At 33.5% G+C, this 26,007-nt stretch overlaps 3 protein-coding genes across 8 annotated transcripts in view; all 3 read left to right on the top strand.

Moving 5' to 3' along the window:
- The first annotated feature begins 573 nt into the window (after positions 1–573).
- On the top strand, positions 574–2,667 carry LOC119071309. Its single transcript, XM_037176187.1, has 6 exons — positions 574–582; positions 1,646–1,800; positions 1,874–2,036; positions 2,095–2,132; positions 2,187–2,277; positions 2,337–2,667. Exons 2-6 carry the CDS (start codon positions 1,664–1,666, stop codon positions 2,556–2,558), a joined length of 651 nt encoding a protein of 216 aa, XP_037032082.1. The 5' UTR covers positions 574–582; positions 1,646–1,663; the 3' UTR covers positions 2,559–2,667.
- A 584-nt stretch (positions 2,668–3,251) lies between these two features.
- The window catches only part of LOC119071129 (mucin-3A-like), a 38,591-nt gene continuing 15,835 nt past the window's right edge, over positions 3,252–26,007 (top strand). For 5 of the 6 annotated variants that reach the window (XM_037175803.1, XM_037175802.1, XM_037175801.1 and 2 more), the window contains exons 1-3: positions 3,252–3,496; positions 4,594–4,770; positions 7,569–7,655. In XM_037175803.1, the coding sequence (XP_037031698.1) occupies positions 4,750–4,770; positions 7,569–7,655 (108 nt within the window). In that variant the 5' untranslated portion in view covers positions 3,252–3,496; positions 4,594–4,749. The remainder of the gene's footprint in view (positions 3,497–4,593; positions 4,771–7,568; positions 7,656–26,007) is intronic. The other variant, XM_037175798.1, reaches the window with a different exon arrangement.
- LOC119071241 (leucine-rich repeat transmembrane neuronal protein 2-like) lies at positions 22,065–23,497 on the top strand. Its single transcript, XM_037176076.1, has 2 exons — positions 22,065–22,134; positions 22,209–23,497. The coding sequence occupies exons 1-2, from the start codon at positions 22,109–22,111 to the stop codon at positions 23,398–23,400; spliced, it is 1,218 nt and encodes a 405-aa protein (XP_037031971.1). The 5' UTR covers positions 22,065–22,108; the 3' UTR covers positions 23,401–23,497.

The raw sequence follows: 26,007 nt of genomic DNA, 5'->3' as shown, positions 1-26,007 counted from the left end.
AAAATTGGGTGACTAGATAAAAGGATTCTCAACTTAACTCTTCTTCATATCAATGTAAGTTATACTTAGCCAAGTATTCACCAAGTATTTTATTTCTGTACCAGCATACCATCAATGGCATTTACATGGAAAAGGGAAAGGATTCTTCAAATTTGTTTCACTAATCTTTCGTTTAACAATTAGGAAAATTGAAGTGGAAATAAAAATTTCAGATAATCATCAGCTGCTGGTACAGCCCTTCGAATTACCCTTGGATTTCTGAAATGATAGTTTGAATAAACGGACCATATAACATTTAATATGAAATAATTTAACATTCATCCGCTACCGACAAGGTAATGTATAATTGGTCCATGAGTGTATGGATTTACACTTCGCTTGAATGGGATCCATTAAAAGGCATCCTACATTGAAACTCTTCCATTCACCCATTAGACAATAGAATATTATGTATCAGTGTATCAGCCATATTATAACAATCATTTTGTTCTGAATGTATATAGCGATTTCCCAATCACCGAAACTGTATAAAAGGATTAGAAAATGTACTTTCAGCCATTAGTTGTAATTATGAGTCCTTTGGTGAGTCAAATAATTTTCTATCTCTTAATTCTAATCTATTTGATCTCTTAGTGAAGACTGAGGACGTACACTTACACGGGAGTGAAAATTCGTAAAAGATTTTGATAGCTTAGTGATTGTAACTATAGAATACTGAAAACGTTGACACTACAAATTTTAGCTCTTGAATTTTGTCTGAAAAATGACAACTATTAGAATTTTAAGTGTGTGTATCAATGTGTATTCGTTGTATTTTCACGAATTTTCTCAAATTTTCGTGAATTTTCGCAAATAGTTTTTTGTGGAAATTTGAGGAAATGACGAAATTTTGAGAAAATTTATGAAAATATTTTCGCGAATATAGGCACTGCCATACAATATACTGGCATCAGTAAATTTTTGATAAGACGCAGTCCATAGAATGTACATCTTACTTTCCTAGTAATTGTTGAAAAGGCCTATTTATTAAATAAAATGTGCGCGGTCGAAATCTGGAAGTTCAGAAAAATGAAATATGTGACAACTTTTCAATTCATCAATTCTTATGGGTTCTACAGGGAGAGAGAAGTGAAATATTCGACGTGCGTTCTGATTTGGGAGTTGTTGTGGTTTGTAAATGATTCCAAAATTGTACAGCAAATGAAAATCTAGATTTTCCATTTAAGTCGAGCGGGTGCCAAAGATTCAGGAAAAAATCTAGATTTTCATTTGTTGAACGAAATTCTTGTGGAATCAATTACAAAGCACAACAACTCACAAATCGAATAAACATCTCGAATTTCACATTTCTTACTCTGTAACATAACAACGAGATATTTATAACAGCTTGTCGGCGTACTATTCCTTCAAAACTTTTCTAAACTCTCAGTGTCCTGCACTAGCTACGGTTAACGGATCATCAGGTTTTGCTGGCTTCTGTAGATAAATTAATTTTGATTTTGCACTCCTTGTGTTTTTCAACGAATTAAAAAAGATATCGAACGAGATATTTGTTAGGGTGGTCGATATTCTAGGGTGTAAAGGAAACCGGTCTACCAAAAATTCGGTAAAAATTAACTAATCTCTACCTTTTCATTTACCTAAGGTGACTATTTTGGTTATTATGCTGTTAACTGTAGTGTACAACGAATCGCAATATGTAGCTGAGTATCAAGATGATTATGAAAAGATCAAACGCCCGTTTGAATTATGCGACGAAGGTTCCAAAAATAAAATATGCAAAACAACAAACATATGGAGGTGGGATAGCAACCAGTCCAACCAATTAAAAAAAACATATTTCAGTGATTACAACCTTTTCGATTCTAAACAGGGAACTGCTCAAAAATACCGACGAGCTATTTGACGATGTTCACGATTTTAGTCGTGAATACGCCCATGATTATATTGAAGAAGAAGAAACTCAACAAATTGGTCAAAAACGAAATTCTCAGTTCAAACTTACAAATCTGGAGCAGTACGACTGTCGTACTACGGTATACTATTATCCCGTTGTCGCATGTACCTTGGATTACCTATCGATTTTTTTTTTAGAAAAACCATGGAGAACAACGAACGGACTCCCATCCAAGGTAAATTCCCTTTAAATATTTGTTACAAATCGCTTCTACTCTCCCATTCACTAGTTATATGGGAAACGTAACCTGTAATTACACGGCTAATGAAGCTATAAAAACATGGCCGCAAGGATGGAGCTGTCAGCCAGTGGAATATAGAGTTTGTTTTCACACGACTTGCCGAATGCTCCGTCAAAATAATTATTGTTCATTTTTAAGGTTAAAGTACTGTCCAGAAAGGTTCGTGACAATGATGAAGATATGTCTGATAATTTAAAAGGCTGTTGGTTGTTCAGAAGGATACCAATGCATAAGGCTAGAGCACTATCCAAACATACACTTGACGAAGACATCAACGGCATACCAGCACATTTAAAGGGATGTTGGAAGTTCGAAGAAAAATACATTCATGTGGGATGTAGGTTAAAATACGTAGGATGACTTCTTCATCAACATTACAAAATTGGCAACAGACAAATACTCAACCGCGAATTAAGCAACAAACATTTTATTAAAACTTTCGCTCATACTAACGACAGGTGTGGAAGAATAGTTTGAAATAAATAAAAATCATAATTTAGCTGAACGTTTTTGCATCTAAAAAGGTAGCTCCTCAAATTCTATACAAATTAAGGTAAATTCCGTCTCAATATTTGATGTATCTACATCAGCGACGACAAGATGATACCGACTGATACACTGTTGAGGTTTCTCTTCACCAGCACCGGACTGTGATGTCTTCCCCAGCTTTGTTATCATAAATGAAGAAGTGGGGACATTATACCAACGGAAGAAACAGGCGTTGCAAACGAAAGATTTTTAATTCACTCTGATGAACTGAAGTCTCAAAAATGAAATATAAATTTACTTGGCTGGTTTTTTGGTCGTATATTGCATTGGTGGTATACGCTGTGTATATCGTTAAATGATTATAACTGAGAAGTGAGAGGGAAAGGAGTTTAGTTGCTACAGTTTTTTATTGTTGTTGTTGTTGTTGCTGTTGTTTATTTTCGGTTAATCACTAGAGAGTTTTTTATTTGAACACAGAGAACAGGTAATTCAAAAGTTAACCATTCATGCTGCCTGTCTTTTGGACAATTTTTGGATTGCATTTCAGTTTACCTTCATCTACGTTGTAGCGTTGACGCGGATCGCGTAAACGTTTATGTTTTACACGGACGGCTGTAACTTTTTTTTTTAATTTTAAACTATTTTCTGTGTTCGGCTACACAGTAAATTTATTAGCAAGTTTGTTAGTGACCAACAATACAACAAGAACGTAATATATAGATTAAAGACTGCAATCATTGCAAAAGGTTATTTTTAAATTAAATCCAATAAGAAGTATAAATTTGAACTGAAACTGAAAGTGGAAACTGGTGTGTGTGCTGTTGGTCAGAGAGCCAAATTGTTAATTTATTAATTCAGATTGTTGTGAAGAAAGTTTTATTTTTTGTTGTAAAATTTAAGAAAAGAAAAACAAGTTTTCGTCGTTACACAATAAGCAACCGTTATGAGCAATTTATTCAAATTTAAATTGATCAGATCATATTTTTTGTATAATTTGATAATGTTCGGAAAACAATGACAACCGTTTCTGCGCTGAGAAATTCAAGAAAGAAAGATTTAATTTTATGATATTATGTGTCCATTATAAATATCTCAAGTTTTTCCGGAAAGTTTTCTTTTTCTGCAAAGAATCTTTGGAATTATATACAGCCCCGAATAATTGATTTCGAGGAGCTTCCAGTTAATGAAACAGATTCCAACATTCAATTTGATGAAGAATTTTTAGGATACGTAGGTCGAGTTCTCAGGGAATGTTTCCAGATGAAAAAACAAGTTGACAGTTCCAGACCGATCTACACTTCCTTTCATTGTACAGATTTTAGACAAAGTGATGGTGTTCGGCTAGCTCTCCTTTTTTTGATTTAACCCATTTGGAATCATATCTTTTAAAATACAGTCCAAGAAAAATAAGAAGTCCCCGACACCCGGTAAGAAACGGTTAAACATCTGCAATCGACAATCGACGTAAACCACAAAAAAGCAATGCCCTACGGTTAGTTTAGTCTTTAATTTGCAACCGTTTGCTTGAAAAGTGAAGTAAAAGAACTTGTATCATGCGCAGACTGACAGACAGAAGAAGTAAAAGATTTAATGAGTTACATCGCAATAATGTGCGTCATATTCATTTGTTGCGTTCCACAGTTTCCTCTGATTAAACTCTGTGAGCTACTGGCACTTAGTTTAGAATCACGATTTTCATGAGCAAATATTCGCTAAGATATAATTACTGAACCAATCGTATTGAATAATTTATTCAAGTTTTGATCTTCGTAATGTTAAATAGAAATCAATAAATTTAATTTCAACATCGCCTCCAATTATGAGAAGATCAAAATCAGGGTCAAATTTATCCATTCTGTAAGCTCTTTTCAGTGAAATAATTCTGCTTTGTCTTAAATAATTGTAGATTGACCGAAAGAAGGATCGACGAGAATAATTTACAATGAACAGTTGAATGGATTTAGAGAAACAATCTCATCAAACTAATAAAAAAGTGCGAGTGCAAGAAACATGAACTTTTTATTGAAACCAATAATTTAAGTTAGTAACCAAACATCGTTCTATGCTTCCACAACGAAATACGGTAAGTAAGAAAAGCTCGAAAAAGCTCACGAACACTTTAGTCTAATTTTTAATAATTTCAATTATAATTCAAATGAAGTCAATTTACCGTTTTTTGATCAATTTAATTATTACAAAATTAAATCGAAAACGAAAGCAGGAAATTATCGCATTGGATGATTTTATGTTAATGTTTTTTTGTAAAAAAAAATATTGAAAAAAATCGATAAATGGTAATACCATAATCAATAGGTGCGAATTATATGTATATCCGTACATGTGACACATTACACTTATATGCATTACATCAACGAGCTAAAAACGTATCGATCAATTTTCTAAAAAAGAAATGAAATGTGTAACACCTAATCATATGATGACGCATAGTCCGGTGATGTTATGCTAAAATTAAATCTTTTTTCCCCAAGCATAACATTTTAAGAAAAGGATTGTTATACACATTCATTATAGATTATAAGACGAATTATAAACAAGAAGATATGAGCTACTCTTCATACATTACCTTTATGAAAGGGACGTATAATTTCGAACTTATAAGTCAACTTAGAGACATCCGAGTTATTTTAAAACAGCTTTCCAATATAATTTGTGGATTCCTTTAATGACCTACAATTGTCTCTCCTTCATAATTAAATTAAAAAAGAGCATGGCATGTTGTACTACCCAGACTATAACATATCGTAATATATAACATTACTCACATGTCCAAAATGAAAGAAAAAGTGCATATATTGCGTTATACCAGAGCGCAACATTATCTGTTATTCCATGTAATGGTTTAATAACACCGGTTTATTGAGGTACTGTAAATATGAACCAGTTCTCCTTTTTTTCTGACAACATCTTTAAGAGTAATCACGGAAAAGAAATCGATATCAAGGTTTTTCGCAAGTTCTTCATTCGATGCAGGATGGCTTGCAATATTTATGATATTAAAAGGTTAATTGAATGATGATCAAATGCATAATTGATGTGTTGTGCAGTCAAACGAACCTTTTTTTATTGGTCATGATAAAACTGAGATCGTTCAGTCTCAGTTACATAATCCGGCCGAAAAAAGCGTACTATTTTCACATGGATTTGCATATCTTGTTTTTGATTTGTATATGTTTCTTAATGGGAACCAACGGCAAGTGTTTGCTTTTTTCGAATCAATTAATTCGACACACAAAACTTTCATTTTTTCGGATTCGTCTTCTGCATTAATGATGATGAATCGAAATTCGAAATATTTCAAATAGCAAAAAGTTCAATGTCCCAATATGTTACATCGATTCCGTAATTCGTAATCTGTACGTTTAAAAACTGAGTCAAGAATATTGTTTTTGCTCGTAAACGAAACCGTTTTTTCCCTTCTATTGCCTAAAATTGAATCAATTATTGCAACATAATTAATTTAACTTTTAATGAATTATTAGAAAGTTCAACCTACCTGCCACCTTAAAATGCCTTAAAATAAAACACTCAATTTTTTTCATTTGATTCATTGGAACCATCTATCATCACATTTTGCTGGCAATTTATTCATTAATTGCATTATAGTGTTTTGTGGATGTAATAGCAATAATTACCTCCAATTCCGAATGTGTTAACGAAAAATAATAATGAGATTTTTAGCATTCGTGTGAAAATGATAATTTATTGAAATGTCCGGTTTTTATCTACATCTTTTGGTTGATGATGGTCAACTTGTGTATAAATAACATATTATATTTGGTAGTGTAAGTTGTTTATTGTGGTGCTAATTTTGATATGATGCGGTGAAGGCATCACAAGGAAATTTTAAAAGCAAAATGGAAAGTTAAACTAAAACATTTCTGCAAAACTTTTTCTTTTATTATTCGGCGCACTATTTACGATTTAAATATTTAAATTATTCTTTCCTTTGTCCTTGTCTTCAGAAAATGTGGTACAAGGAAAACCAAATTCGACTCGCTCATCTACATCGCCATCCACATAATGCAAGACTGTTTGCATCATAATAGGATGATAGAGAAAATAATTTTTGCCTTCTAAAAATTAGCCAATTTAATAGTTGTACAAATCAGCAGGATCAAATTACAATCAATTTTTCTACTCTTAAATACGGCGGCGTGACATGAATTGATTTTTTTTTTTTAAATTCAATATGCTTACTGTGTACTGTAATAAGTTCCATGTTGAACTTGTTACTCAAAATGTTGTACCAATCAGCTATTTGCTTCTTTTATTCGCTCTTTTTTAGGCAGTTTCTTTTATATTAATTGGGGTCACATTCTAATTACCCAATATGACAAACAGTAAGTCAATTCCGTTTTGTTAAAACACTTTTTTTTAACAAACTTTACGTGACTATTAATATTCCATTGATTATATTATTTACATTGTTATATCAATTTGCCAAACGTATGGCACGTGCCAATCGAACGAATCAATTCCCATGTATACAATTTTGTATTTTACCATCATCATTCATCAAAGAGCTTCACAACATTGCTCCACATCTTCATGCATAAACAAACAATAACCAAACCGTTCACGACTATTATAATTTATCGTTTGCCTTTTATATACACTCTCTTGTGGCGGGCGGTGATAGAAAATTTGTAAGGAAATCTAAACCGTATTTTATGTTACTCTCTATAGCATTGGAAGTTATTTCATAAAGGTAAAATTTCCATCGAATTTAAAGACTAAGTACAATAATATTGTGTAAGATGCATGTGGACCTTATATGTATTTAATGTAAATGATACCCATGACCTTAAGTGTTCAATTGTGTTAACGTTTATAATTGATTGTTTATTATTTTGATTACAGGTCTTGCTGTCCAACACTTCAAAGATGCACTTGTTACGACTACTTACCGCTTTGATGTTATTGTTTGGATTGATTTGTGGCGCCAAAGTAAGTTTGTTTATTGATTTTTTTTTCAATTTGAAACAAATTGAGCTAATTAGACATGAGGTTTCACACGCTCCATCTTCAAAATTTAATTTAAGAAATAGATGCAGAATGTATCACGTTGTGTTTGAATGGACTTTAATTACGCATGTGAAAGTGAATTTCAGATTAATGGACATTTTAATCAGCTCGGAGCTGAAATCTTAAATTTGTCAGTATCATCGATAGATTCCAAGTCACCCAGGCTACGAATCAATTGAACTTCATTCAAGTACACCATGTTGTAAAAGCGATGAGTTCACTCCATTCAAGTACATCACCGTGTTAGAAAAGCGATGAGTTCAGACTCGAGTTCTATTATATAAGCGAATTGTATGATAATTTTTTTGAAGTAATAGATTTTGTATCCAACACTAGGAGATGCATTACACAAATGCCGTCTCTAATATAGGTTAAATTCGGTCAATTATTAATCGAAAAAATCTTTTATAATTTATCGACCATTAGAGTAGTTAAAAGTGTAAAATTTGAATATTTAGACATTTAAATCAGGTAAAATCTGTACATATCTTTAAAAAGAATTTCTGTTCTGTTACTGAAGCACAATAACAAATGTAACAAATAACAATTGTAAAATTATTGAAGAAATTTCATAATCAAGTTGATAATTATGACTTCCAAGGTCATAGCATCAAACGTTTCGTCTTCGCTAATTTTATCGTAGAAAGTGTACAAGAGTCACACTCGTTAGAGTTGTCGCTGTGAAAATTTTAATAATCTCGAAGGTAAAACAAAAGCAGTTTTGCCGTACCATGCAATAAAGTCAGCTCGCGGAATGTATCATCACCGGAAACAGATCACTGTAACACTTTCTTTTTTCTTCTTCTGAAACTGTTGATTAATCATACATTGAAAGAAATTATTACTTTCCTATTACCGCATTTCTATAATTTATATTTTACTGTCCACTAACATTCTAATACATTTTTAAATCGCATTTTATCACTACAAAAATAACCATAATTTCGATCGCATTTTACCTTTTCCGCATTGTGACCCTCACAATGACAAAAAAAACCTACAATCAATAATTTCCTTTCTGTGACCATGTCATAAATGGTGTGGGTGGCAATGGTAAATAGATATTGATATTTAAAAAAAAAAAATGAAAACTTGTTATTACAGTTCTGTCACTGCACAGTAGTTGAAACAATAAAAAAAATTCACTTTCTTCGTTGCCACGGGCTTTATTTTCTTTCGTTTGACTGACTCAGATGTGTGATTTTATAATATTAAACGGTTTACATTTGACTTAAAAGGTAAATGACCACAGACCTAATAACCATCATCGGTATCCGCATCACTTTTATAGCATTTCTGGTTTTTTGATTACGTGTCGTTAACACACACAAGTTGCGTCGCTTATTTATTAGATTGACCGTAGGTGATATGTGTGTACATGTGCACGGAAAGTGCATTAAAATGTTCGATGATTAATTTAAGGTGGTATAGTTTGGCTTTTATAGCGATCAAGTTTTTCATTTGTTAGGAGGGAAAAAGTTTTCACAAATCTGTCGCAATTGCAAACATCTTTTGTGCTGATACAAATATACAAAGATTTTCGATTTTGCAAGCTTCGTTGAAGCTTAAAGTTTTGCGAAACTTAGACGGCAAAGACGGAATTAGGAAAACACAGCAAACGTCTCGAAACTGGTAACCAACTAGAGGACACAGAAATTATTTCATTTGAAGTAAGCACCGTTCTTATCAAATTTTAAATTTGAATGAAATTTCATGTAAAATTGCTTTGTATTGGCTTATAAGTTCAAGGACTTATCAAATTGCAATTATATGCCAAGAGATTTTCGAAAACAAAAAAACAATGTAATCGTTTAGTGAACAACTAAGCGCTTCAGTGCATAAAAAACATGATTTTGAGATGAATTAGACACTTTTCAAATTTATTTCTACGCATTTCGTTCGTTTTTATGGTCTGGTGGCTCGAAAAAAAATGTCAAATGCAATCTCACTTTTCGGCTTAATTTTTTGTTGTTGTAAATGTAAAAATAGAGGACTGTGATTTTCCTGCATAATTTTGCATACCATACGATTAGTTAGGATTAGCAACTGTAAATAGTTAACCTGTCACAGACGGCAAGCATATGACCAACGATCGTGTCTATTACCTACATCGATCAGATCAAAGTTTTTTTAATCTGTTGATTTCAAATCTTTTACTTCCATTTCTTTAACATGCATTTTACTATATAAAGTACCATATTACACAGAGCTTTAATTATTTATGTCGTCGTTATCGATAACAGATGAATAGCCGCAATTTTTTAAATCTGTGTCTGTCGAAATGAGTATTGAAGTAACAGATTTTGTAGCAATCAGTCGAAAGAGTCAGCTCAAAAGAAATGAAATTGTAAAGTCTTTCGTTTCTTTGGAATAACTGTTGGTCTGGTCATATTCTTGCTGTTTTGTCAAGTAATTATTAATTCATTTAAATCGTTCAAAAGTGGCAAATAGTGGTAACAGTAAAACAAGCCATTCCTTGGCTCGTTATCTTTAAAGTACCCACAGAAACAGTGTACGAGCGCACTGGGAGGTCAAGTCAATCAAGTCAAAATTATCACTTGTTGCTCACCTATAAAGGTTGCGACGAATAACTGCTAATAAATTACCGGTGTCATTTAAACTATCGTTATTTATCACATAATATGACGACTATTTAATTATCTATATAGACAGTCACTTCATGTGCTAATTTATTAATTACATTTCATTGTTGCATAATTCGTTTTAAGTAAAAGTTCGGCAAAAAAGCAGCCTATCATATTGTTCGTGAACTTTATTGTTTATAGGCAAAATGTGTATATAAATACACTCGTTGTAAACGGATGCTTGTATTTCGTTTTTGGTAGGTTTTTTTTCTGCTAAATGACCATTCAATTGAACTGCGAACGAACATTTTATAATGAAATGTATTAAAATGGTAAAAAGAAATTTAAGATTAATTTACATAATCAAAATCTAAATTGACAATGGAACAATGGGAGAAAAATCTCATAAATAATTTGCACGCTTTTTATGCACAGAATTTGCATACAAAATGCAATGATTTGAACATTTGTCGTTTTAATACATGGTCGATAATAGAATTGATGTGTTTAAATAATGATTTTTGCTTTTATTAAGCTTTTATATGTGAATGTCTTATGATTTTATGCATTGTAAAGTAAGAGATTGAAACAGAATCTATTACTTCTTTAGTTTTGATCTTCATTTTACTATATTATAAGACCACATTCTTCAAGGCTCACTGTCTCACTCAAAAACGATTTTCTAGTATTTTCTGGCCGCAAGCTTATTACAAAAATTCCCACACCAAAACAATAAATATCCAAGGAGGACAGTTAATGTTGTATTAATAAAGGCAGTTTTCTGCCAGCAATTCCTACGTCAATCGTTTTTCTCACGGTGACAAAGAAAAAGTGGTAAAGTCTTAAATGGAAAATAAATGTTAACAACGAGTCTGTCAATGAACAATATATCAATAAAAACGTTTTGTAAATTGCGTTGATGCTCAGTTGTGTATCAGTATAATCTGTAGTCTGATGGGAAACGCTTTAAACAAATTATGTGATTCTAACAAATTAATTGTCTACGACAGAAACATTTTTTGGTCAAATTTATCATTTCCATTTCATAAATTAATCGAAGGTCAGTCGTTATAACTTTAATCCGTCTATATATCCCATTTATTTATGCTGATTCATTTGAACGTGCACAAAATGCATAATGAAATGTTCGAATTAACTGGCACTATCGTTGCTTTAATATCACAGTCTAACATCGATCTATTGCATAACGTAGGTAAGGTAAACGTTATTAGCATGCAGTGTTTTCAAATTTAAAACGGACACTAGAAAGGCGGGTAACGAAAAGTAAAACAACAATAGCTTTATAACGTTAAAATGTGCTTGTTCACATACAAAACTCTACGATAAAATGGCCAATTAATTTGACCGGTTGCGACCAGTCACGAATTTCGCAAAAACATTTTTCTTTGATAAAACGCGTTTCCATACCGACACTATGTCGAGTCAATCTAAAAAAAAATGTTTGTCAGAAATCTCAAAGAAATCGAACGGTTTAGAAATTTAGAGGCCATCACCATCACCACCGATCACCACTCTCATCCACTTTGTGATTAAAAAGTGAAGAGTGTAAAGAATTTGAAATAATATCTCGTTGAAATTGCAAACAATAAGCTCGTGTTATTGTTCATGTTCGAGCTGCACATCAGTTTCCGATGAATGCCTTCCGTGTCACGTCACATATGGATTGAATATTCAACGGATTTCACAGGCTAAACTTATGAATAATAGAGAAATAAAGAAGAACGGTGAGTGCTTCACGCACCAAAAAACTACCAGTCATTATATTTGAACAAATCTTGTCGTCATAAAAGATTAATTTATTTCGTGGTCGTATTCACTTTTACCGAATACATTTTTGAAGGCATATATCACGACATTGTGGTCATATACATACACGTTTCAGCAGTAGGTCTTACTAATTGGATAATTAGATTTTTTTCAATTAATTTTGACAAAATGTTTATGATTCGGTTAGATTGACCTTTTGAAAGATAGATAGTGGAGCGACATCAAGTCATAGGTTTATTTTGTGATTAAATTGGCGTCGGTCAATCATGATATTAAAATAATCGGAAGAGAAAAACCAACATCAACGGGTATAATTGTTCGTAGGCATTTTGAATGGAATTGATAAAACTCTCACTTTTGACACCATCAATAAAAGATTTTGGTGCGATTGATTTATAAAAAATGTTGGTTCGGACCTTTTCATATTTTATTTATTTATTCACATTGCGTCGATTTACTGTATGAACATGACGTTTTATAACACTTCGTTTCAGCCTCCGTTTTACAAACAGTATTGATTGATAAATTGATCTTTTATGTGTTAGATGAAGCCTCAAGGGCAATGAAATTTTTAATGGAGAATGAATTCTTTGACCTAATAGAGACAAGCTTCATAATTAGTTATGCAAAATCACTTATTACCTATCCAAAGGCTCAAATTTTTATGCTTAAAAGTCTATGTTAAAACTAGTGAAGTAACAGATTTTGCATTAAAATTACACAAAAAACCTCTGATCTCCCACGAGTTAGAGATTTACTCACTGCTGTTAATATATGTTCAACTCTTGATAAATAATGACTCTTGTGATTTGAGTTCGTCTGATTTGATATTGTATAGATTTCGTATTCGTCTATGTTTGAATAAAGCAGACAAAATGGTCAACGGATATAGTTTTTCTCAAAGAAAGAAATGGCATAACTGGCAATAAAAATAACCTTAAATGGTTTTGAACAAACCTTTCCAACAGACGCCGCCGTCACAGTTTAATTATTCTGCTATCCGTTGGTATGAATAAATTTATTTAAAAAAAAAAAATGTTCTCACAATTCTCAGCTCTGTTTCGGTATATACACGAAAGCTTAGTCAGAGCAAATCAACAGCGAAATTAGTTTTGATTATTTTTTTTTGTAATAAACACAAGAAACAAAAAATCTTTAAAACAAAAATCAAACTAAAATTTCGAACATATCTTATGTAATCGATCTATAGCTTGGCAATATGGGATTATATGAATGATTTTATAATCAAAAACAATCGCGCGGACCATTCATGTAATTATATCGCATTGAGCAAAAATCGAAACATTACAATTCTCAATCGTTCATGCAATCATAAATTATTAACACTCACATGTGGTTTATGGCTATAGACTTGGACATGTTGTTCATGGGGGATCGTTTGAACAATGAACATGCCAGTGTTGATCCAACTTGGACCTGGTAATATAATAATTTAAAAAAATGGTCCAAATGTTTGACGTCTAGAAAAAAATTGATATTTTTTATCACGATTAATTTCGTTAAATGCCGACGCCGACAGAGACAGAAAAAGGGTACAAATCTCAAAGTTATATTATACAAGTTCGTATTTTTGGTTTGACGTGGAGATATACTACATGCGGACTAGTATTAATGTCGTGTAACACCTCATAGAGAAGTAGTAACGCTAGATTCCCTCTACGACAAAAAATATCTGTTCACAATTAATTGTGTTCACCACAAAACTAATTGGGAATCGCCCAATGTATTTAGTTTATCTAGCACAAATATACCTTTCACGGTGAATGGAAAATATCACTTAACTAGCTCTATTAGAGATTGTAGTTTTAAATGAAAGATCGTACAATTCTACATCTGTATCAAAAGCGAAAATTCTTCATGCATCACGACATGCGGTCAATATAACAAAATTTTGGGTGGACTGTTCACTCAACAATATTGATTGATGAGGAAGTTTTTTTTTTCTTTCGCTAGTGTGGACACACGATTCATATAATAAATGGAATGGTGGAATGTATAGTTTCGGTAGTGCGACGAATATATCGACATTTATTGTTGGAATCAATCGTTACAATTCAGATTTGTTATTATTATTGACGGTTCGTCAGGTTTTAACATTTACCCGGAATTCGGATGTAAAAAAATTAATTTGTAAAGCAGTAAAAACTACATAATTTTACTTACAATTTACTACAATATATGGATCGTGATGTTCGTGTTGTTTGGTTATGCAAGGTAACGATATGTCTCCTTTTATACTTTCATTTTCAATGCCAGCTTAAGCATAAAATTATATATATAGAAATGTGAATATAAATAAAGTAATGCAAATAATGGTAAAAATACAGATTTTTGAGCTAAAAGAAAGTTTAAAGATTCAAAACATTTTCAAATTAATACTGAAAAATCAATGTAGCGGAAACCAATTGTAAACTTTTTTAAAGAAAAGGCTTAACAAGTTAAATAATATTTGATTGAAGGTATTAATTTCTTCGTTATTCTAATAACAAAAAATTTATAATAAAATCAAATTCAACCAATTTTCAATAAAAACTTTTATTTACCAATCCGTAGCGTGGATAAATAAAGTAATAATACAAATTTTTAGAAATAATTCAAATAAAATTTCACGTTCATGACAATATTTTCGTAACCAATTGCAAGCATTATTAGCCATATCTTAAATAAATCTTTCATAACATTTCAATCTACAAAATAATATTTATTGGTATGAGTCGAACAGCTTCCAAGGAGTTTCTAATAATTCAAAACTTCTCATTTTTCATTTGATGCATTACTATTCTGATGTTTGATAGCAGAGGAATTGAATGATGAAATGGGATAGTCAGAAATTTGACTACCCTACTGAAGTGAGTTAGTATTCAAGGAGGAAATTTAGTTATTTGGACGAGGGGTGACGCACTTCCATTGAATCCATTAAATCCATTTAATCCATTTAATCCAAAAAAATTTTTAGTTTTACCGAAATAATTAGGCTACCCACCTGAAAAATTTGTAAAGTAATTGCGAAAAATAGATTTGCACGATCCCCAGCTCGTTTAAGTACTCGTGAAGTATAGGAATTTTTTTTTTGTTAAAAATGGTATTAAATTTATTTAATCCATTTAATCCACTTTACACCAAAAACTCCTAAAAGTGGATTTTTTCGCTTTTTAACATTGTAGTATGAGTTGTAGTACGTGGTTCGATCAAAATCAACAATTTTTAAGACTTACAGTATTTGGTAAAATGAACTTTTTTCCTATTTAATCCATTTAATCCTATTTTTATTCCATTTAATACATTAAATCCATTAAATCCATTTAATCCATTTAATCCATTTAATCCATTTAATCTATTAAATCCATTTAATACCATTTAATCTAGAAGTGAGTCACCCCTCGTATTTGAGCGATGAATTTTAGGCCATTTCACGCGTTGTAGCCTGAGAGGAGCAACAATAGCGTTTGGTTAACTTGTCTGATTTCCCTATTTCGTTTTCGCTCCGCTTATCACTGCACACACTGCACGGTAAAATATTTTATTGCCTATCCACCCGGAATATTGTTGTTACACGTACATTTCCCACCCGCGGAAAGCGATCGTTACATGTGGGAACTTTTTCATTACATCACAAGTGAAGGAATATTCATATTCATTACATATCAGGAGATTTTCATTACATACCAGCAGAATTTCATTACTTATCAGCAAAAATGTATCACATAAAATGTTCTTTAGCACTGAAATCGAAACAATGCTCGCGATGTTATTTTAGTTTTAATATCACAAACTTTGTCACTTGAATTAAGTGCACACCAATCAAAGCAAATTCATTAAAAACTTTCGAAAAAAAAATACAAAAATAAGTGACGGCCATTTTGTCTATAGCCATAATTTCAATTTTTTCAACTTCGACGAAAACCTATGGCCAAACAATTTTAATTTTTGCATTTTTCACTTATTTTCAAAAACAATCAACACTTTTGTCTTTATTATCATGTATTCAATTCACTTCACAGCAAAATTTATTGTAACACCACCAAAATCGACAAATATTACGCAAAATATGAATCTAGCACTTCACAAAAACAAAACAGTCGAAGTAGTTTGTCAACATGTCATAAAAACAGTAGTGTTGCCAGTGATGCTTTCGGGATTAATGTTAAGAAGAAGTGTGAGCCGATTTCATGAGCAGACTAAACGAATCGTTTATAAACGTTTCAATGCAACAACAGATTTTTTTGTTGGTTTTTTGCTATCGGTATTTTTTATGTTTATTATTAGTCTGGCAGTGAATGAAATAGCGCGACATAAATGTTGTGAAATTATACATTAATTTAGAACAATCTTTTGGTATTCAAGAATCTGCTAGTGTCTTCTTGAACACTTTTGGTTTTGAACTGTCAGGTCATTGGGTGGAAAAATGTACTCGTAACAACAATATTCCGGGTGAATAGGCAATAAAACAGCATACATTGGATGCTGCTTGGTAGTTCATTACACTCGGAATCAATTTCGCGAACTCGCGAACTCACTCGTGTGGTTTTAAGCATCTCGTTTTGGAAACGGTTATTTTGACAAGTGTAGAGTTTGCATATCCGAGCCGAAGGCGATGAATATTTGATACATTCAAATATACGTACCATTACGTTAGCATGCGGAGTCATAAAATCCACATTTCTCAACCGATCTTCGATCTCTTTGGTGTTCTGGACTCGTGACACCTCCAGCAATCGGTATCACGAAAACCACACTTGTGAGTTCGGCTCGTATCACAAAATTGATCCCTCATGTAATGAACTACCTCCGCAGCATCCAATGTAATCTACTATATGTGTGTGATGTTATCAAGAGGGGTTTTAAGTAACAACTCATTTATTTCATAACCGACGTATCTCATGTACACTCGTGTTAGTGTTGTTATTATGTATTGTGTAATCTCTCTACATCTTCCCTTCAAAACCAAAATTCCTCTTCATCTTGAATTAACTTCACAAAATAACAAAATTAAATTTATAGAAAAAAAATTGGATATAATGCAACTTGATCAAATTCCTTTGTATACTCTTCCACTTCTCGTTGTTGATGGACTGAAACAAAAATTAACATCATTGTTAACTGGGCTCATTATTGGCATAAATCTTTTATCTTTTCTCAAAAAACTAGAGTTACGCCTAAGAATGGTCCCATTCTCATCTTCAATAACATATGAGCGTGGCGTGGAATGAGGCATAACCACCACAGCAGGTTTCCATTGTTTGTTGGTTTGATTTTGTACAAAAACTTTTTGACCGATTTCGAAGTTTGGCCTTTTTGTAGTGCCTTTATCGTATTGCTTTTTATTATTTAAAGATTTTTTAATGATTAATTCATGCGCATTCTGATTGATTTTGGGCTGCAGCAATTTGCTAGTAATCGGCAGCTTTGTCCTCATCCTACGATTGGACAACAACTGTGCAGGCGAAAGGAATAAATCTTTCGTGGGAGAATTTCGGTATTCCAAAAGACCGATCAAGAACTCCTCTTGACATTTTGACTTTTTCAAAATACCCTTAGCTATCTGAACAGCGCGTTCGGCTAGACCGTTCGACCTCGGATACCGTGGTGAGCTTGTAACAATCTCAGTGTTCCACCGCTTTGCAAACTCACGACATTCAAAAGAACCAAACGGAACATTATCAGCTATAATCCTCCGCGGAATTCCCAAACGAGAGAATATTTCCATCCAAACTCTTGTAATCTCTTTCGAACTCTTATTCCTTATCCCGTGAACCTCAATCCATTTGCTAAAATAATCCATCAGCACCAAATAGGCACTGCTCTCATGATCAAAAATGTCACACGCTACTTTATTGAATGGCAAGTCCGGAATATCGTGCGGAATCAGTGGCTCACGCGAATTGGAATTTGCAAACTTGTTGCAAGTCATACAGCCTGCAACAGTCGCCTCAATGTCCGAGTTCATGCCTGGCCAATAAAACAATTCCCTAGCACGCTTTTGGGTCTTATAAATCCCAAAATGCGATTCATGCAACATCGACAACAAGGTCGACCTCAACGTAAAAGGAACAATTATTCTATCTTCGTAATATAATATTCCCTTATCAATCAAAATGTCATTCCTTATATCGAAATACTTTTTAACTCCAATCGGAACCTTCGTCTTATCATTCGGCCACCCATTGAAACAATATCTCGAAACTACAGCAAGAACCTCATCCCTCGCAGTTTCAGTTCTAAATTCTTCCTCCCTTTTGTCAGACACGTTAATAGATAACACCGAACCAACAAAATCAGGATCTTCTCCATAATTCCCCGTGTTCAAATAGTTTCTGCTCAAATAATCTGCTATGTACAAATACTTCCCAGGAACATATTCTACCTTTAAATTATAATTCAACAACTTCAGCCTCATCCTTTGCAACTTTGAAGACGGAATTTTGTGAATGTCTTTCTTCATTATGGATATAAGCGGCTTGTGATCGCTCTTAACCTCAACATCCCTGCCATAAATCAGGTAATGAAACTTCTTACAAGCAAAGGTTATAGCCAGAAACTCTTTCTCAATCTGAGCGTATCTCTCTTCAACATCCGACAGACTTCGCGACGCATACGCCACTGGAAGACCACACTGCATCAGACAAGAACCCAAACCACCCTTCGACGCGTCTGTCTGAATGACAATAGGCTTATCCGGATCAAAAGACTGTAGCACTTGCGCACTAACGAGCTTCTCTTTGATCAACTTCACGACATTTGAATGAGTTTCAGTCCATCGAAATATGACGTTTTTCTTTAACAGGTCTCTCAGAGGCTGCGTGAGCTTTGACAAATTCGGTATAAACTGGCGAACGTAATTAAGAACACCTAAAAACGACTGCAGCGTCTTCTTGTCATGAGGATCCTTGAGCTGACTTATTGATTGAACACGATCATCATCTATAAACATCCCATCTTCCGAGAATATGTGACCCAAATATTTCACTTTGTTCACCCTAAACTGAAACTTTTCCGGATTGAACTTGACATTAAGTCTTCTCGCCCTTTCCACCACTGCTTGCATTACTCTATCATGTTCCTCAATCGTTCTCGCAAAAATCAACAAATCATCTACAACGGTGATAACATTCGGAATATCGCCGAAATTTTCGAACGTGAACTTCTGAAATATCTCCGTGGACACGCACACTCCATATGGAAGTCTATTAAATTGATAATTACCAAACGGTGTACTGAAAGTACAAAGCTTCCTCGAGTCTTCGTCTATTTGCATTTGCCAAAATCCCTCTTTCAAATCAAGGACGGAGAAATACCGCGCGCCCGTTAACTTTGCCGTCACCTCTTCTAAAGTTGGGACACTAAACTGTTCCTTAACTATGGATTCATTCAAGGCTTTTGGGTCCAAACATACCCGCAACTTCCCATTTGGTTTTTCAACTATCACTAAATTACTAACCCATTCCCTAGGTTCATCTACCTTCGAGATAATAGTCTGACGTTCCATCAAATCCAACTTAGCTTTAACTTTCGAATATATCACCGATGGAACACGACGCGCTGGCTTCGCAACCGGGATAGCATCCGGCTTCAACTTGATACTGTACTCCCTACTCGACTTCCCGATACCATTAAAAATGTCCTTATGAGCCTCAACAAACTTATCCTTCAACTCAGTTGCCTCACCGTGACTGTCCGGAGTTTGCAAAACTTTACTGATTTCTCTCACACCAACAACCGATCGCCTGATCAGTCCCCATTTTTCAATTGTTGGTAAGCCCAAAATCGGAGAATAATCTTCATTGATAATCGTAAACTTTTCTAATCTCACTTCGTTATTGTACAAACAAACCAAAAAACACTCACCCACTGGAACTATCCTTTCGCCATTGTACGCCTCTAAAACGTCATTGGTTTGGAGAATGCGAGCATTCTTGTCAATAGACTTCAATAGTCGCAATGGCAAAATATTTACTTCCGATCCAGTGTCAAACATGAGAGCAGTTAATGTGTTGTTTAACCGAACAAATTCAGTCCATCCTCTTCTTCGCTTTCTGTTAAATTTAAATTTCATCAGGTTAGTATTGTTAATTTCATTAATCTTAAGCACTTTAATTGAATGAACGACTTGATCACCCTCATCTTTGTTGACATTCGTTATTACTCTCACTCGTTTCGATTTGCACACCACCGCAAAATGATTCATCCTCTCGCAATTGTTGCACTTTTTTCCAAATGCCGGACATTGATTGTATTCGTGTTGTCTGTTGCATCGATCGCACACGTTGCGTCGATTAAAGTTTTTTCCACCACCAGCACTGTTTTTCGTGTAATTGTATTGATTGTTGTCAGCTCGATGTGTTGTTTTGTTTGCCGATGTGTTAACACTTTTCTGATGTTGGATCTTGTACGTAGATTTTACTTCTTCCATAGTATTGAATGTTTTTTCGCTCTTTTGTATGTCATTGCATTGACCTCTGGCCACTTCGGTTGCTCTACACAATTGTACGGTTTCGTCGAACGTTAACGTCTCTTTCAGCATTTTCTCTTGCAGGCGTTTATCCGTGATACCCAATACAATTCTATCACGTAACATATCGTTTTTCTCACCTTCAAATCCACAGCTCTTTACCAGCTTTTTGATGTGCACGAGGAAGTTATCAAACGGTTCACCCTCTTTCTGACTTCTCGAATAAAACACGAACCTTTCATATATGATGTTCTTCTTTGGGTTGCAGAAATTTTCATAGGCATCCACAACGTTCTTATAGATTGATTTTTGAGCGTCCGTTAATCCAAAAGTATCGAAAAGTTCTAATGCATCTTCCCCTACTGCATTCAAAAACACCGCAATCCGTCTCGGATCCTTTTTAATGTCGACTTCCGTTGCTGCCTCAAACACATCGTAAGCTTGTTTGAATTTACGCCAGTTTTCCGCTAAATTCCCTTCCAAATTCAAATTTTCCACCTTTTTGACGAATTCCATTCTCTGGATTGGCTGATTGAACGATTTTGTATATTTTGTCTGGATTCTACGAGACCTCAAATTGAATGACCTCTGCAGCGACCTCAGTATTGAAACTCGTTTTTGTGCTGCCGACTTCTTTACTTTAAACTGGCTAAACTCACTGTGTTTTATTGAAATATTCAATTTTGCCTTTCTTGTTACTTTATTCAAATTTGACGATTTGATAATCACCATTTTTTACTATCGATTTCTTTGCATCGTAAAAAATTTACCAACTGCGCCATGTGATGTTATCAAGAGGGGTTTTAAGTAACAACTCATTTATTTCATAACCGACGTATCTCATGTACACTCGTGTTAGTGTTGTTATTATGTATTGTGTAATCTCTCTACAATGTGAAAGGGTATCAAAGAGTAGAACCATGAGCAGCGAAACTACTACTACTACATGCAGAAGAATTTCCCTCACTTTCATCCCCGAAGCTAGTAAAATTTCCATGTCGTACAGAACAGCCAAACACTAAGGGAATTACAAACAAATCACGTTAAGCGTGAGAAAATGGTCCCTCTTTGGAAAGATGTGCTGTAAACATCCATTGTTCTAATCAGCAAAAAATATTCTTCAAAATGTTTTATGATTCACTTCAGTTATGTTTTTCATTGAATCCATAGAAGTAAAGTAACTTAGGCGCTTGGAAGGGTCATCTTATCCTGTGCCATGTACAAACCTTATCACTAAATTTTTAAGCAAGTGGATCTAGATCAATGACTCACTTACTTTTACTTAGTCAACGTTGTAATCTTCTATTATACATAGATACTATGCAGTGTTACCATCAGATTCAACAAAGTCTTTTTACAACTTTGTAAATTCGATAACAAGAACAACTCGAGGAATGCCATTAAACGAGATAATTAAATTCAGTTGATGCGGTCTATAGAGTTCTTAGTTCTAAAAATATCAGTTTTATAAACAGTCAGGCCAGTTCATTATTTGTATCGCTTCGGAACGGTCGTTTTGTGTACAAGTAGAAATGTGTTGCCTAATTTTTAATATTCTGTAAGCACATTAGGACTTTAACTCAATTCAGTTTTACATAAAAGACATCAAGTTACATCAACCTTACTTTTCAGATTGTTATTTGTTTGGGCTAATTCATGTTCTAATGCACTAACCGTCAATGTGCATTGTGATGAAGGCGTAGACTCCTTTTGCATAGTATCAGACAAACTAAATATAAATGAGCGAGTCCATTTCAATTTCATAAATGCTGATCACTGGAAGTACAGACGTGTTTTTAAAATATCTTCGGATAGTCGTATGGCCTTGATACCAACTGGAATTTTTCAACAGTTCCCAGATTTGGTCAGAGTATATTTTCCCACCGGATTAAAGTCCGTTAGCAAGGACGACTTCGAAGGCGCATCTCGTTTGGTGGAATTGAATTTGGAGCATAATGAAATTGAATCGATTGTTGGTGACTTGTTCAACAACGTTAAATTCCTGCAAAGCATTTTCCTATCTCATAACAGAATAAATAACATTGAAGCGTCTGCGTTCGGTGAACTGGAAGATTTGAATAACTTAGAATTAACGAATAATTCACTGACCGTTATTAAACGAAATGTGTTCGCTGATCTTAACACATTGAGTGTGTTGAAGTTAGATAACAATCGAATTGAAACAATAGAAGACGGTGCCTTGGACTTGCCTGGATTGAAAGAATTGTTTTTGACCAATAACAGAATCCAGACTTTGTCCGATAGAATTTTTTCCCGTTCGACGCATCTAAAATCGATCAATTTCAACGGAAATCAAATGCGAAGTATCGGACAATCGTTGTACAACCTCGCAGAGTTACAACGACTGCACTTGGACGACAACATTATTGATGATATTGATTTAGATTTATTGGGTCGATTGCCATCGTTAGAATCCATACATCTCAGAAATAGTGGATTTAAAGTCAGTAATGTGAATTCAGATCTGACTGCAAATTACAATGCCGTTCAATTTTTGGACATTTCTAAAAATCGGATTACAGCCAACGATATTTTGCGTCGATTGAAGAATTTTAGAAATTTGGTAAATATTGATCTTGGACAGAATGATTTGACGGACATTGATGACATCGAACAGGTGTGGAATCTATTTACGAACATTCGCCACGTATCAATAACCAAGAACAAATTGACCTGCGATCGAGTCCAGCAAATTTACGAAGCAACCAAAAAGCATTCCGCATTTTCTATTGGAATTCCTATGCCGAGATTGCCACAAATAGGTATTGAAGAGAAGAATGTCCTAGGGGTTGTTTGTTTATAGGATGTGACGAAACAAAAAATCGAAATTGAAATAATGAAAAAAAAATGTTTAAAATAGCGTTGTAATTGGTGTAACGTGAAATAAAGGTCGACTGATACACAAAACGACTGAAATTTTGTCATTATGCCTTCCAATTTCCAATATGTTTTCAATCAATAAGAATTTTCAATGGACTATTTTTGGAAAAATCATTTCCCAAATTTTCTTATTTTCCTTAATTTTCCCAAAAAAACATTTTTTGAGAAATTTTAGAAAAATTTATGAAAATTCTGGGAAATGTCGGAGAATTTAAAAAAATATTTTCTTTAAGAAAAACTGCTGGAATTTTCCGATGAATTACCCAATCAAAACTTCTACACCAAAAAAATCCAGAAATCTTGTTGAAGCAATTAATTGACTAATTAGCAGCAAATGCACCACAGTATTATCAGTGAATCTATTACTTCCTTTTCTTAAAGACGCATTTGTCTTGTTGGCACAATATCTTTCACTTCACTACTTTCTCACACATTTTGCCATATAAGACAAGACACGACTAATCAATCCTCGCTCAATTTTGGCGTCACTGTCGATAACATATGACAGATATGCTTACAATCACAAATTTGATGATTGTAAACCCCAACAATATGCTCAATGTGAATAAGTAAAAATGTTACGATTTCCTTCATTAAAAGTCATTCAATCATAAAAGTACCATCATACATCATCGTGGTATTATGTGTTGCTTGTGACTTTTTTCAATAAGATCAAAAATCATGCGTATATTCAGTGACTAAAGCCACAATAAAAAGTCAACGAAATAATGTCTTAAATTGAATTATAATTGAGATATTTTCCATCATCGATACAGCATACGGTGAAAGTAAACCTGGTTAAATGCATTATACATTTACATTTCCTTAACATCCAAGAGCGTTCTTTAATCACTTTGATGATGGTGACGAGATTTATTAACTTTATCTTTACATATTCATCATTCAAATCACAATAAAACGCGAGGTTTGTCAAATAGAATGCAATTTTCCATTTTAATCAACTTAACAAATTTGAATTTTGATTAATTTAAATCGTCTATTGTATGTCCTCATGTCTGTCATTTCACATTCCAAAGGCTCAATAAAAATACTTAATGGAATAAGCGTCAGATCGAACTTTGGGATAACGTTTTTTTTTTTTCGAAAATTATGATTCGTATCATTCCATTGATTAAAGTCTGTAATTTAGCTGTGAAAAATGAACATCCACTCTCTTTATACGTGGTATTAAATAACAAATGTAATGAATGGTTACTCAATCGGACACTTCTTCATTTCATTAAAACATAGTTAATGAAACTTGGTTTCACGATACATTTTAGTTAGACAAAATATATACGAAAATGTTATAACTGCAATTGATTAATTAATGTTTGACATGATGGGTTTTGTGCACGTTTCATTTTATGCATACAAAAGCTAATACGATTTTCAGCCAATATACAAAAGACTGGTAATTTTCACATACTGTATCGATGACTACATAACTTCATAATAAGAATTAAGATAAAAAATCGATTCTTTCTTTAAGAAATGCGTTGCCTTTCATTTTGTGTTTGTGAATCAATTAATTGATTCTGTACGATCCGTTCATGATGTGGTAATTTCAAATTGCGTAGTAAATTTTTACTAAATGAAGTCAAGTAATTTTATCGTTACGGTGGCATATGTTATGTATGTTCTGAGAAATAAAATTAATGTCAAAGCGTCAACAGTATCACCAACAAAATAACATGACTTTTCCGCCGATGTATATACCGAAAGCATTTTACATTTAAAATATTTATAAAGCCCTAACCTAGATTTGAAATTATTGTACAAAAAAAATGACAACAATTTTATAATTTGCAATTTTTTAATTTTGTTTTTTAGTTGCGAGACAATATGCTTGCGAAATTTATTTTTACAATAAAAAAACGTATTTATCCATTTAACAGTTTCCGTCGAGGTTTCCGTGCTATAATTATGAACACTAACACTGCAAAAACAGTTCTCAGTTTCGAAGAAGGGTGTTGGGTGGCCGACATTCTTCTGCTGAGTGTTACTTTTTTGGCACTGTCAGTCACCATAACTAATGTGAGCTTTAATTTTGATATTACATTTTTATCTGTGCGGAGTGAATAATAGGGGGGTCCAGAATCGTATGGGAAAATAAAAGTTTCGAGAAAGTTGGCGGACCCCGGGGAAAACGAACCTATATGACCCACTGATAAAAAATGTATATGGGGCCGATGCGATCCGAGTTGGTTTATGGGTAGCTCAAGGACAAAATGTGTGAAAAACCACGAAAATTACGGTTAAAGAAAAATTAAACGTAACTAACAGATGCTGAGGTCACTTCTTAAGGTGAGTTGGATTATTTCACTTCAGAATAATCCAAAGAGAACGATTTAATGATTTGTAAGTGCATTCGCATCTCCCAAGTCAGTCAAAGTTTCCCAATCTGTTCACCCAGTCTTTGGGTTCTTCCAAAACATTTATGGGATGTGCATCGGATATATTCATATCTAACGAGAGCTTATGGCATAAGCTTTCATTGCAGAAAGAAATTTTTTCGAAAACAATTTTT

Source organism: Bradysia coprophila (assembly GCF_014529535.1).
Source record: "Bradysia coprophila strain Holo2 chromosome IV unlocalized genomic scaffold, BU_Bcop_v1 contig_144, whole genome shotgun sequence".
Classification (NCBI taxonomy): Eukaryota; Metazoa; Arthropoda; class Insecta; order Diptera; family Sciaridae; genus Bradysia; species Bradysia coprophila.
Note: the sequence above shows the minus strand (reverse complement) of the source record. Positions and strands in the feature narration are given on the sequence as shown.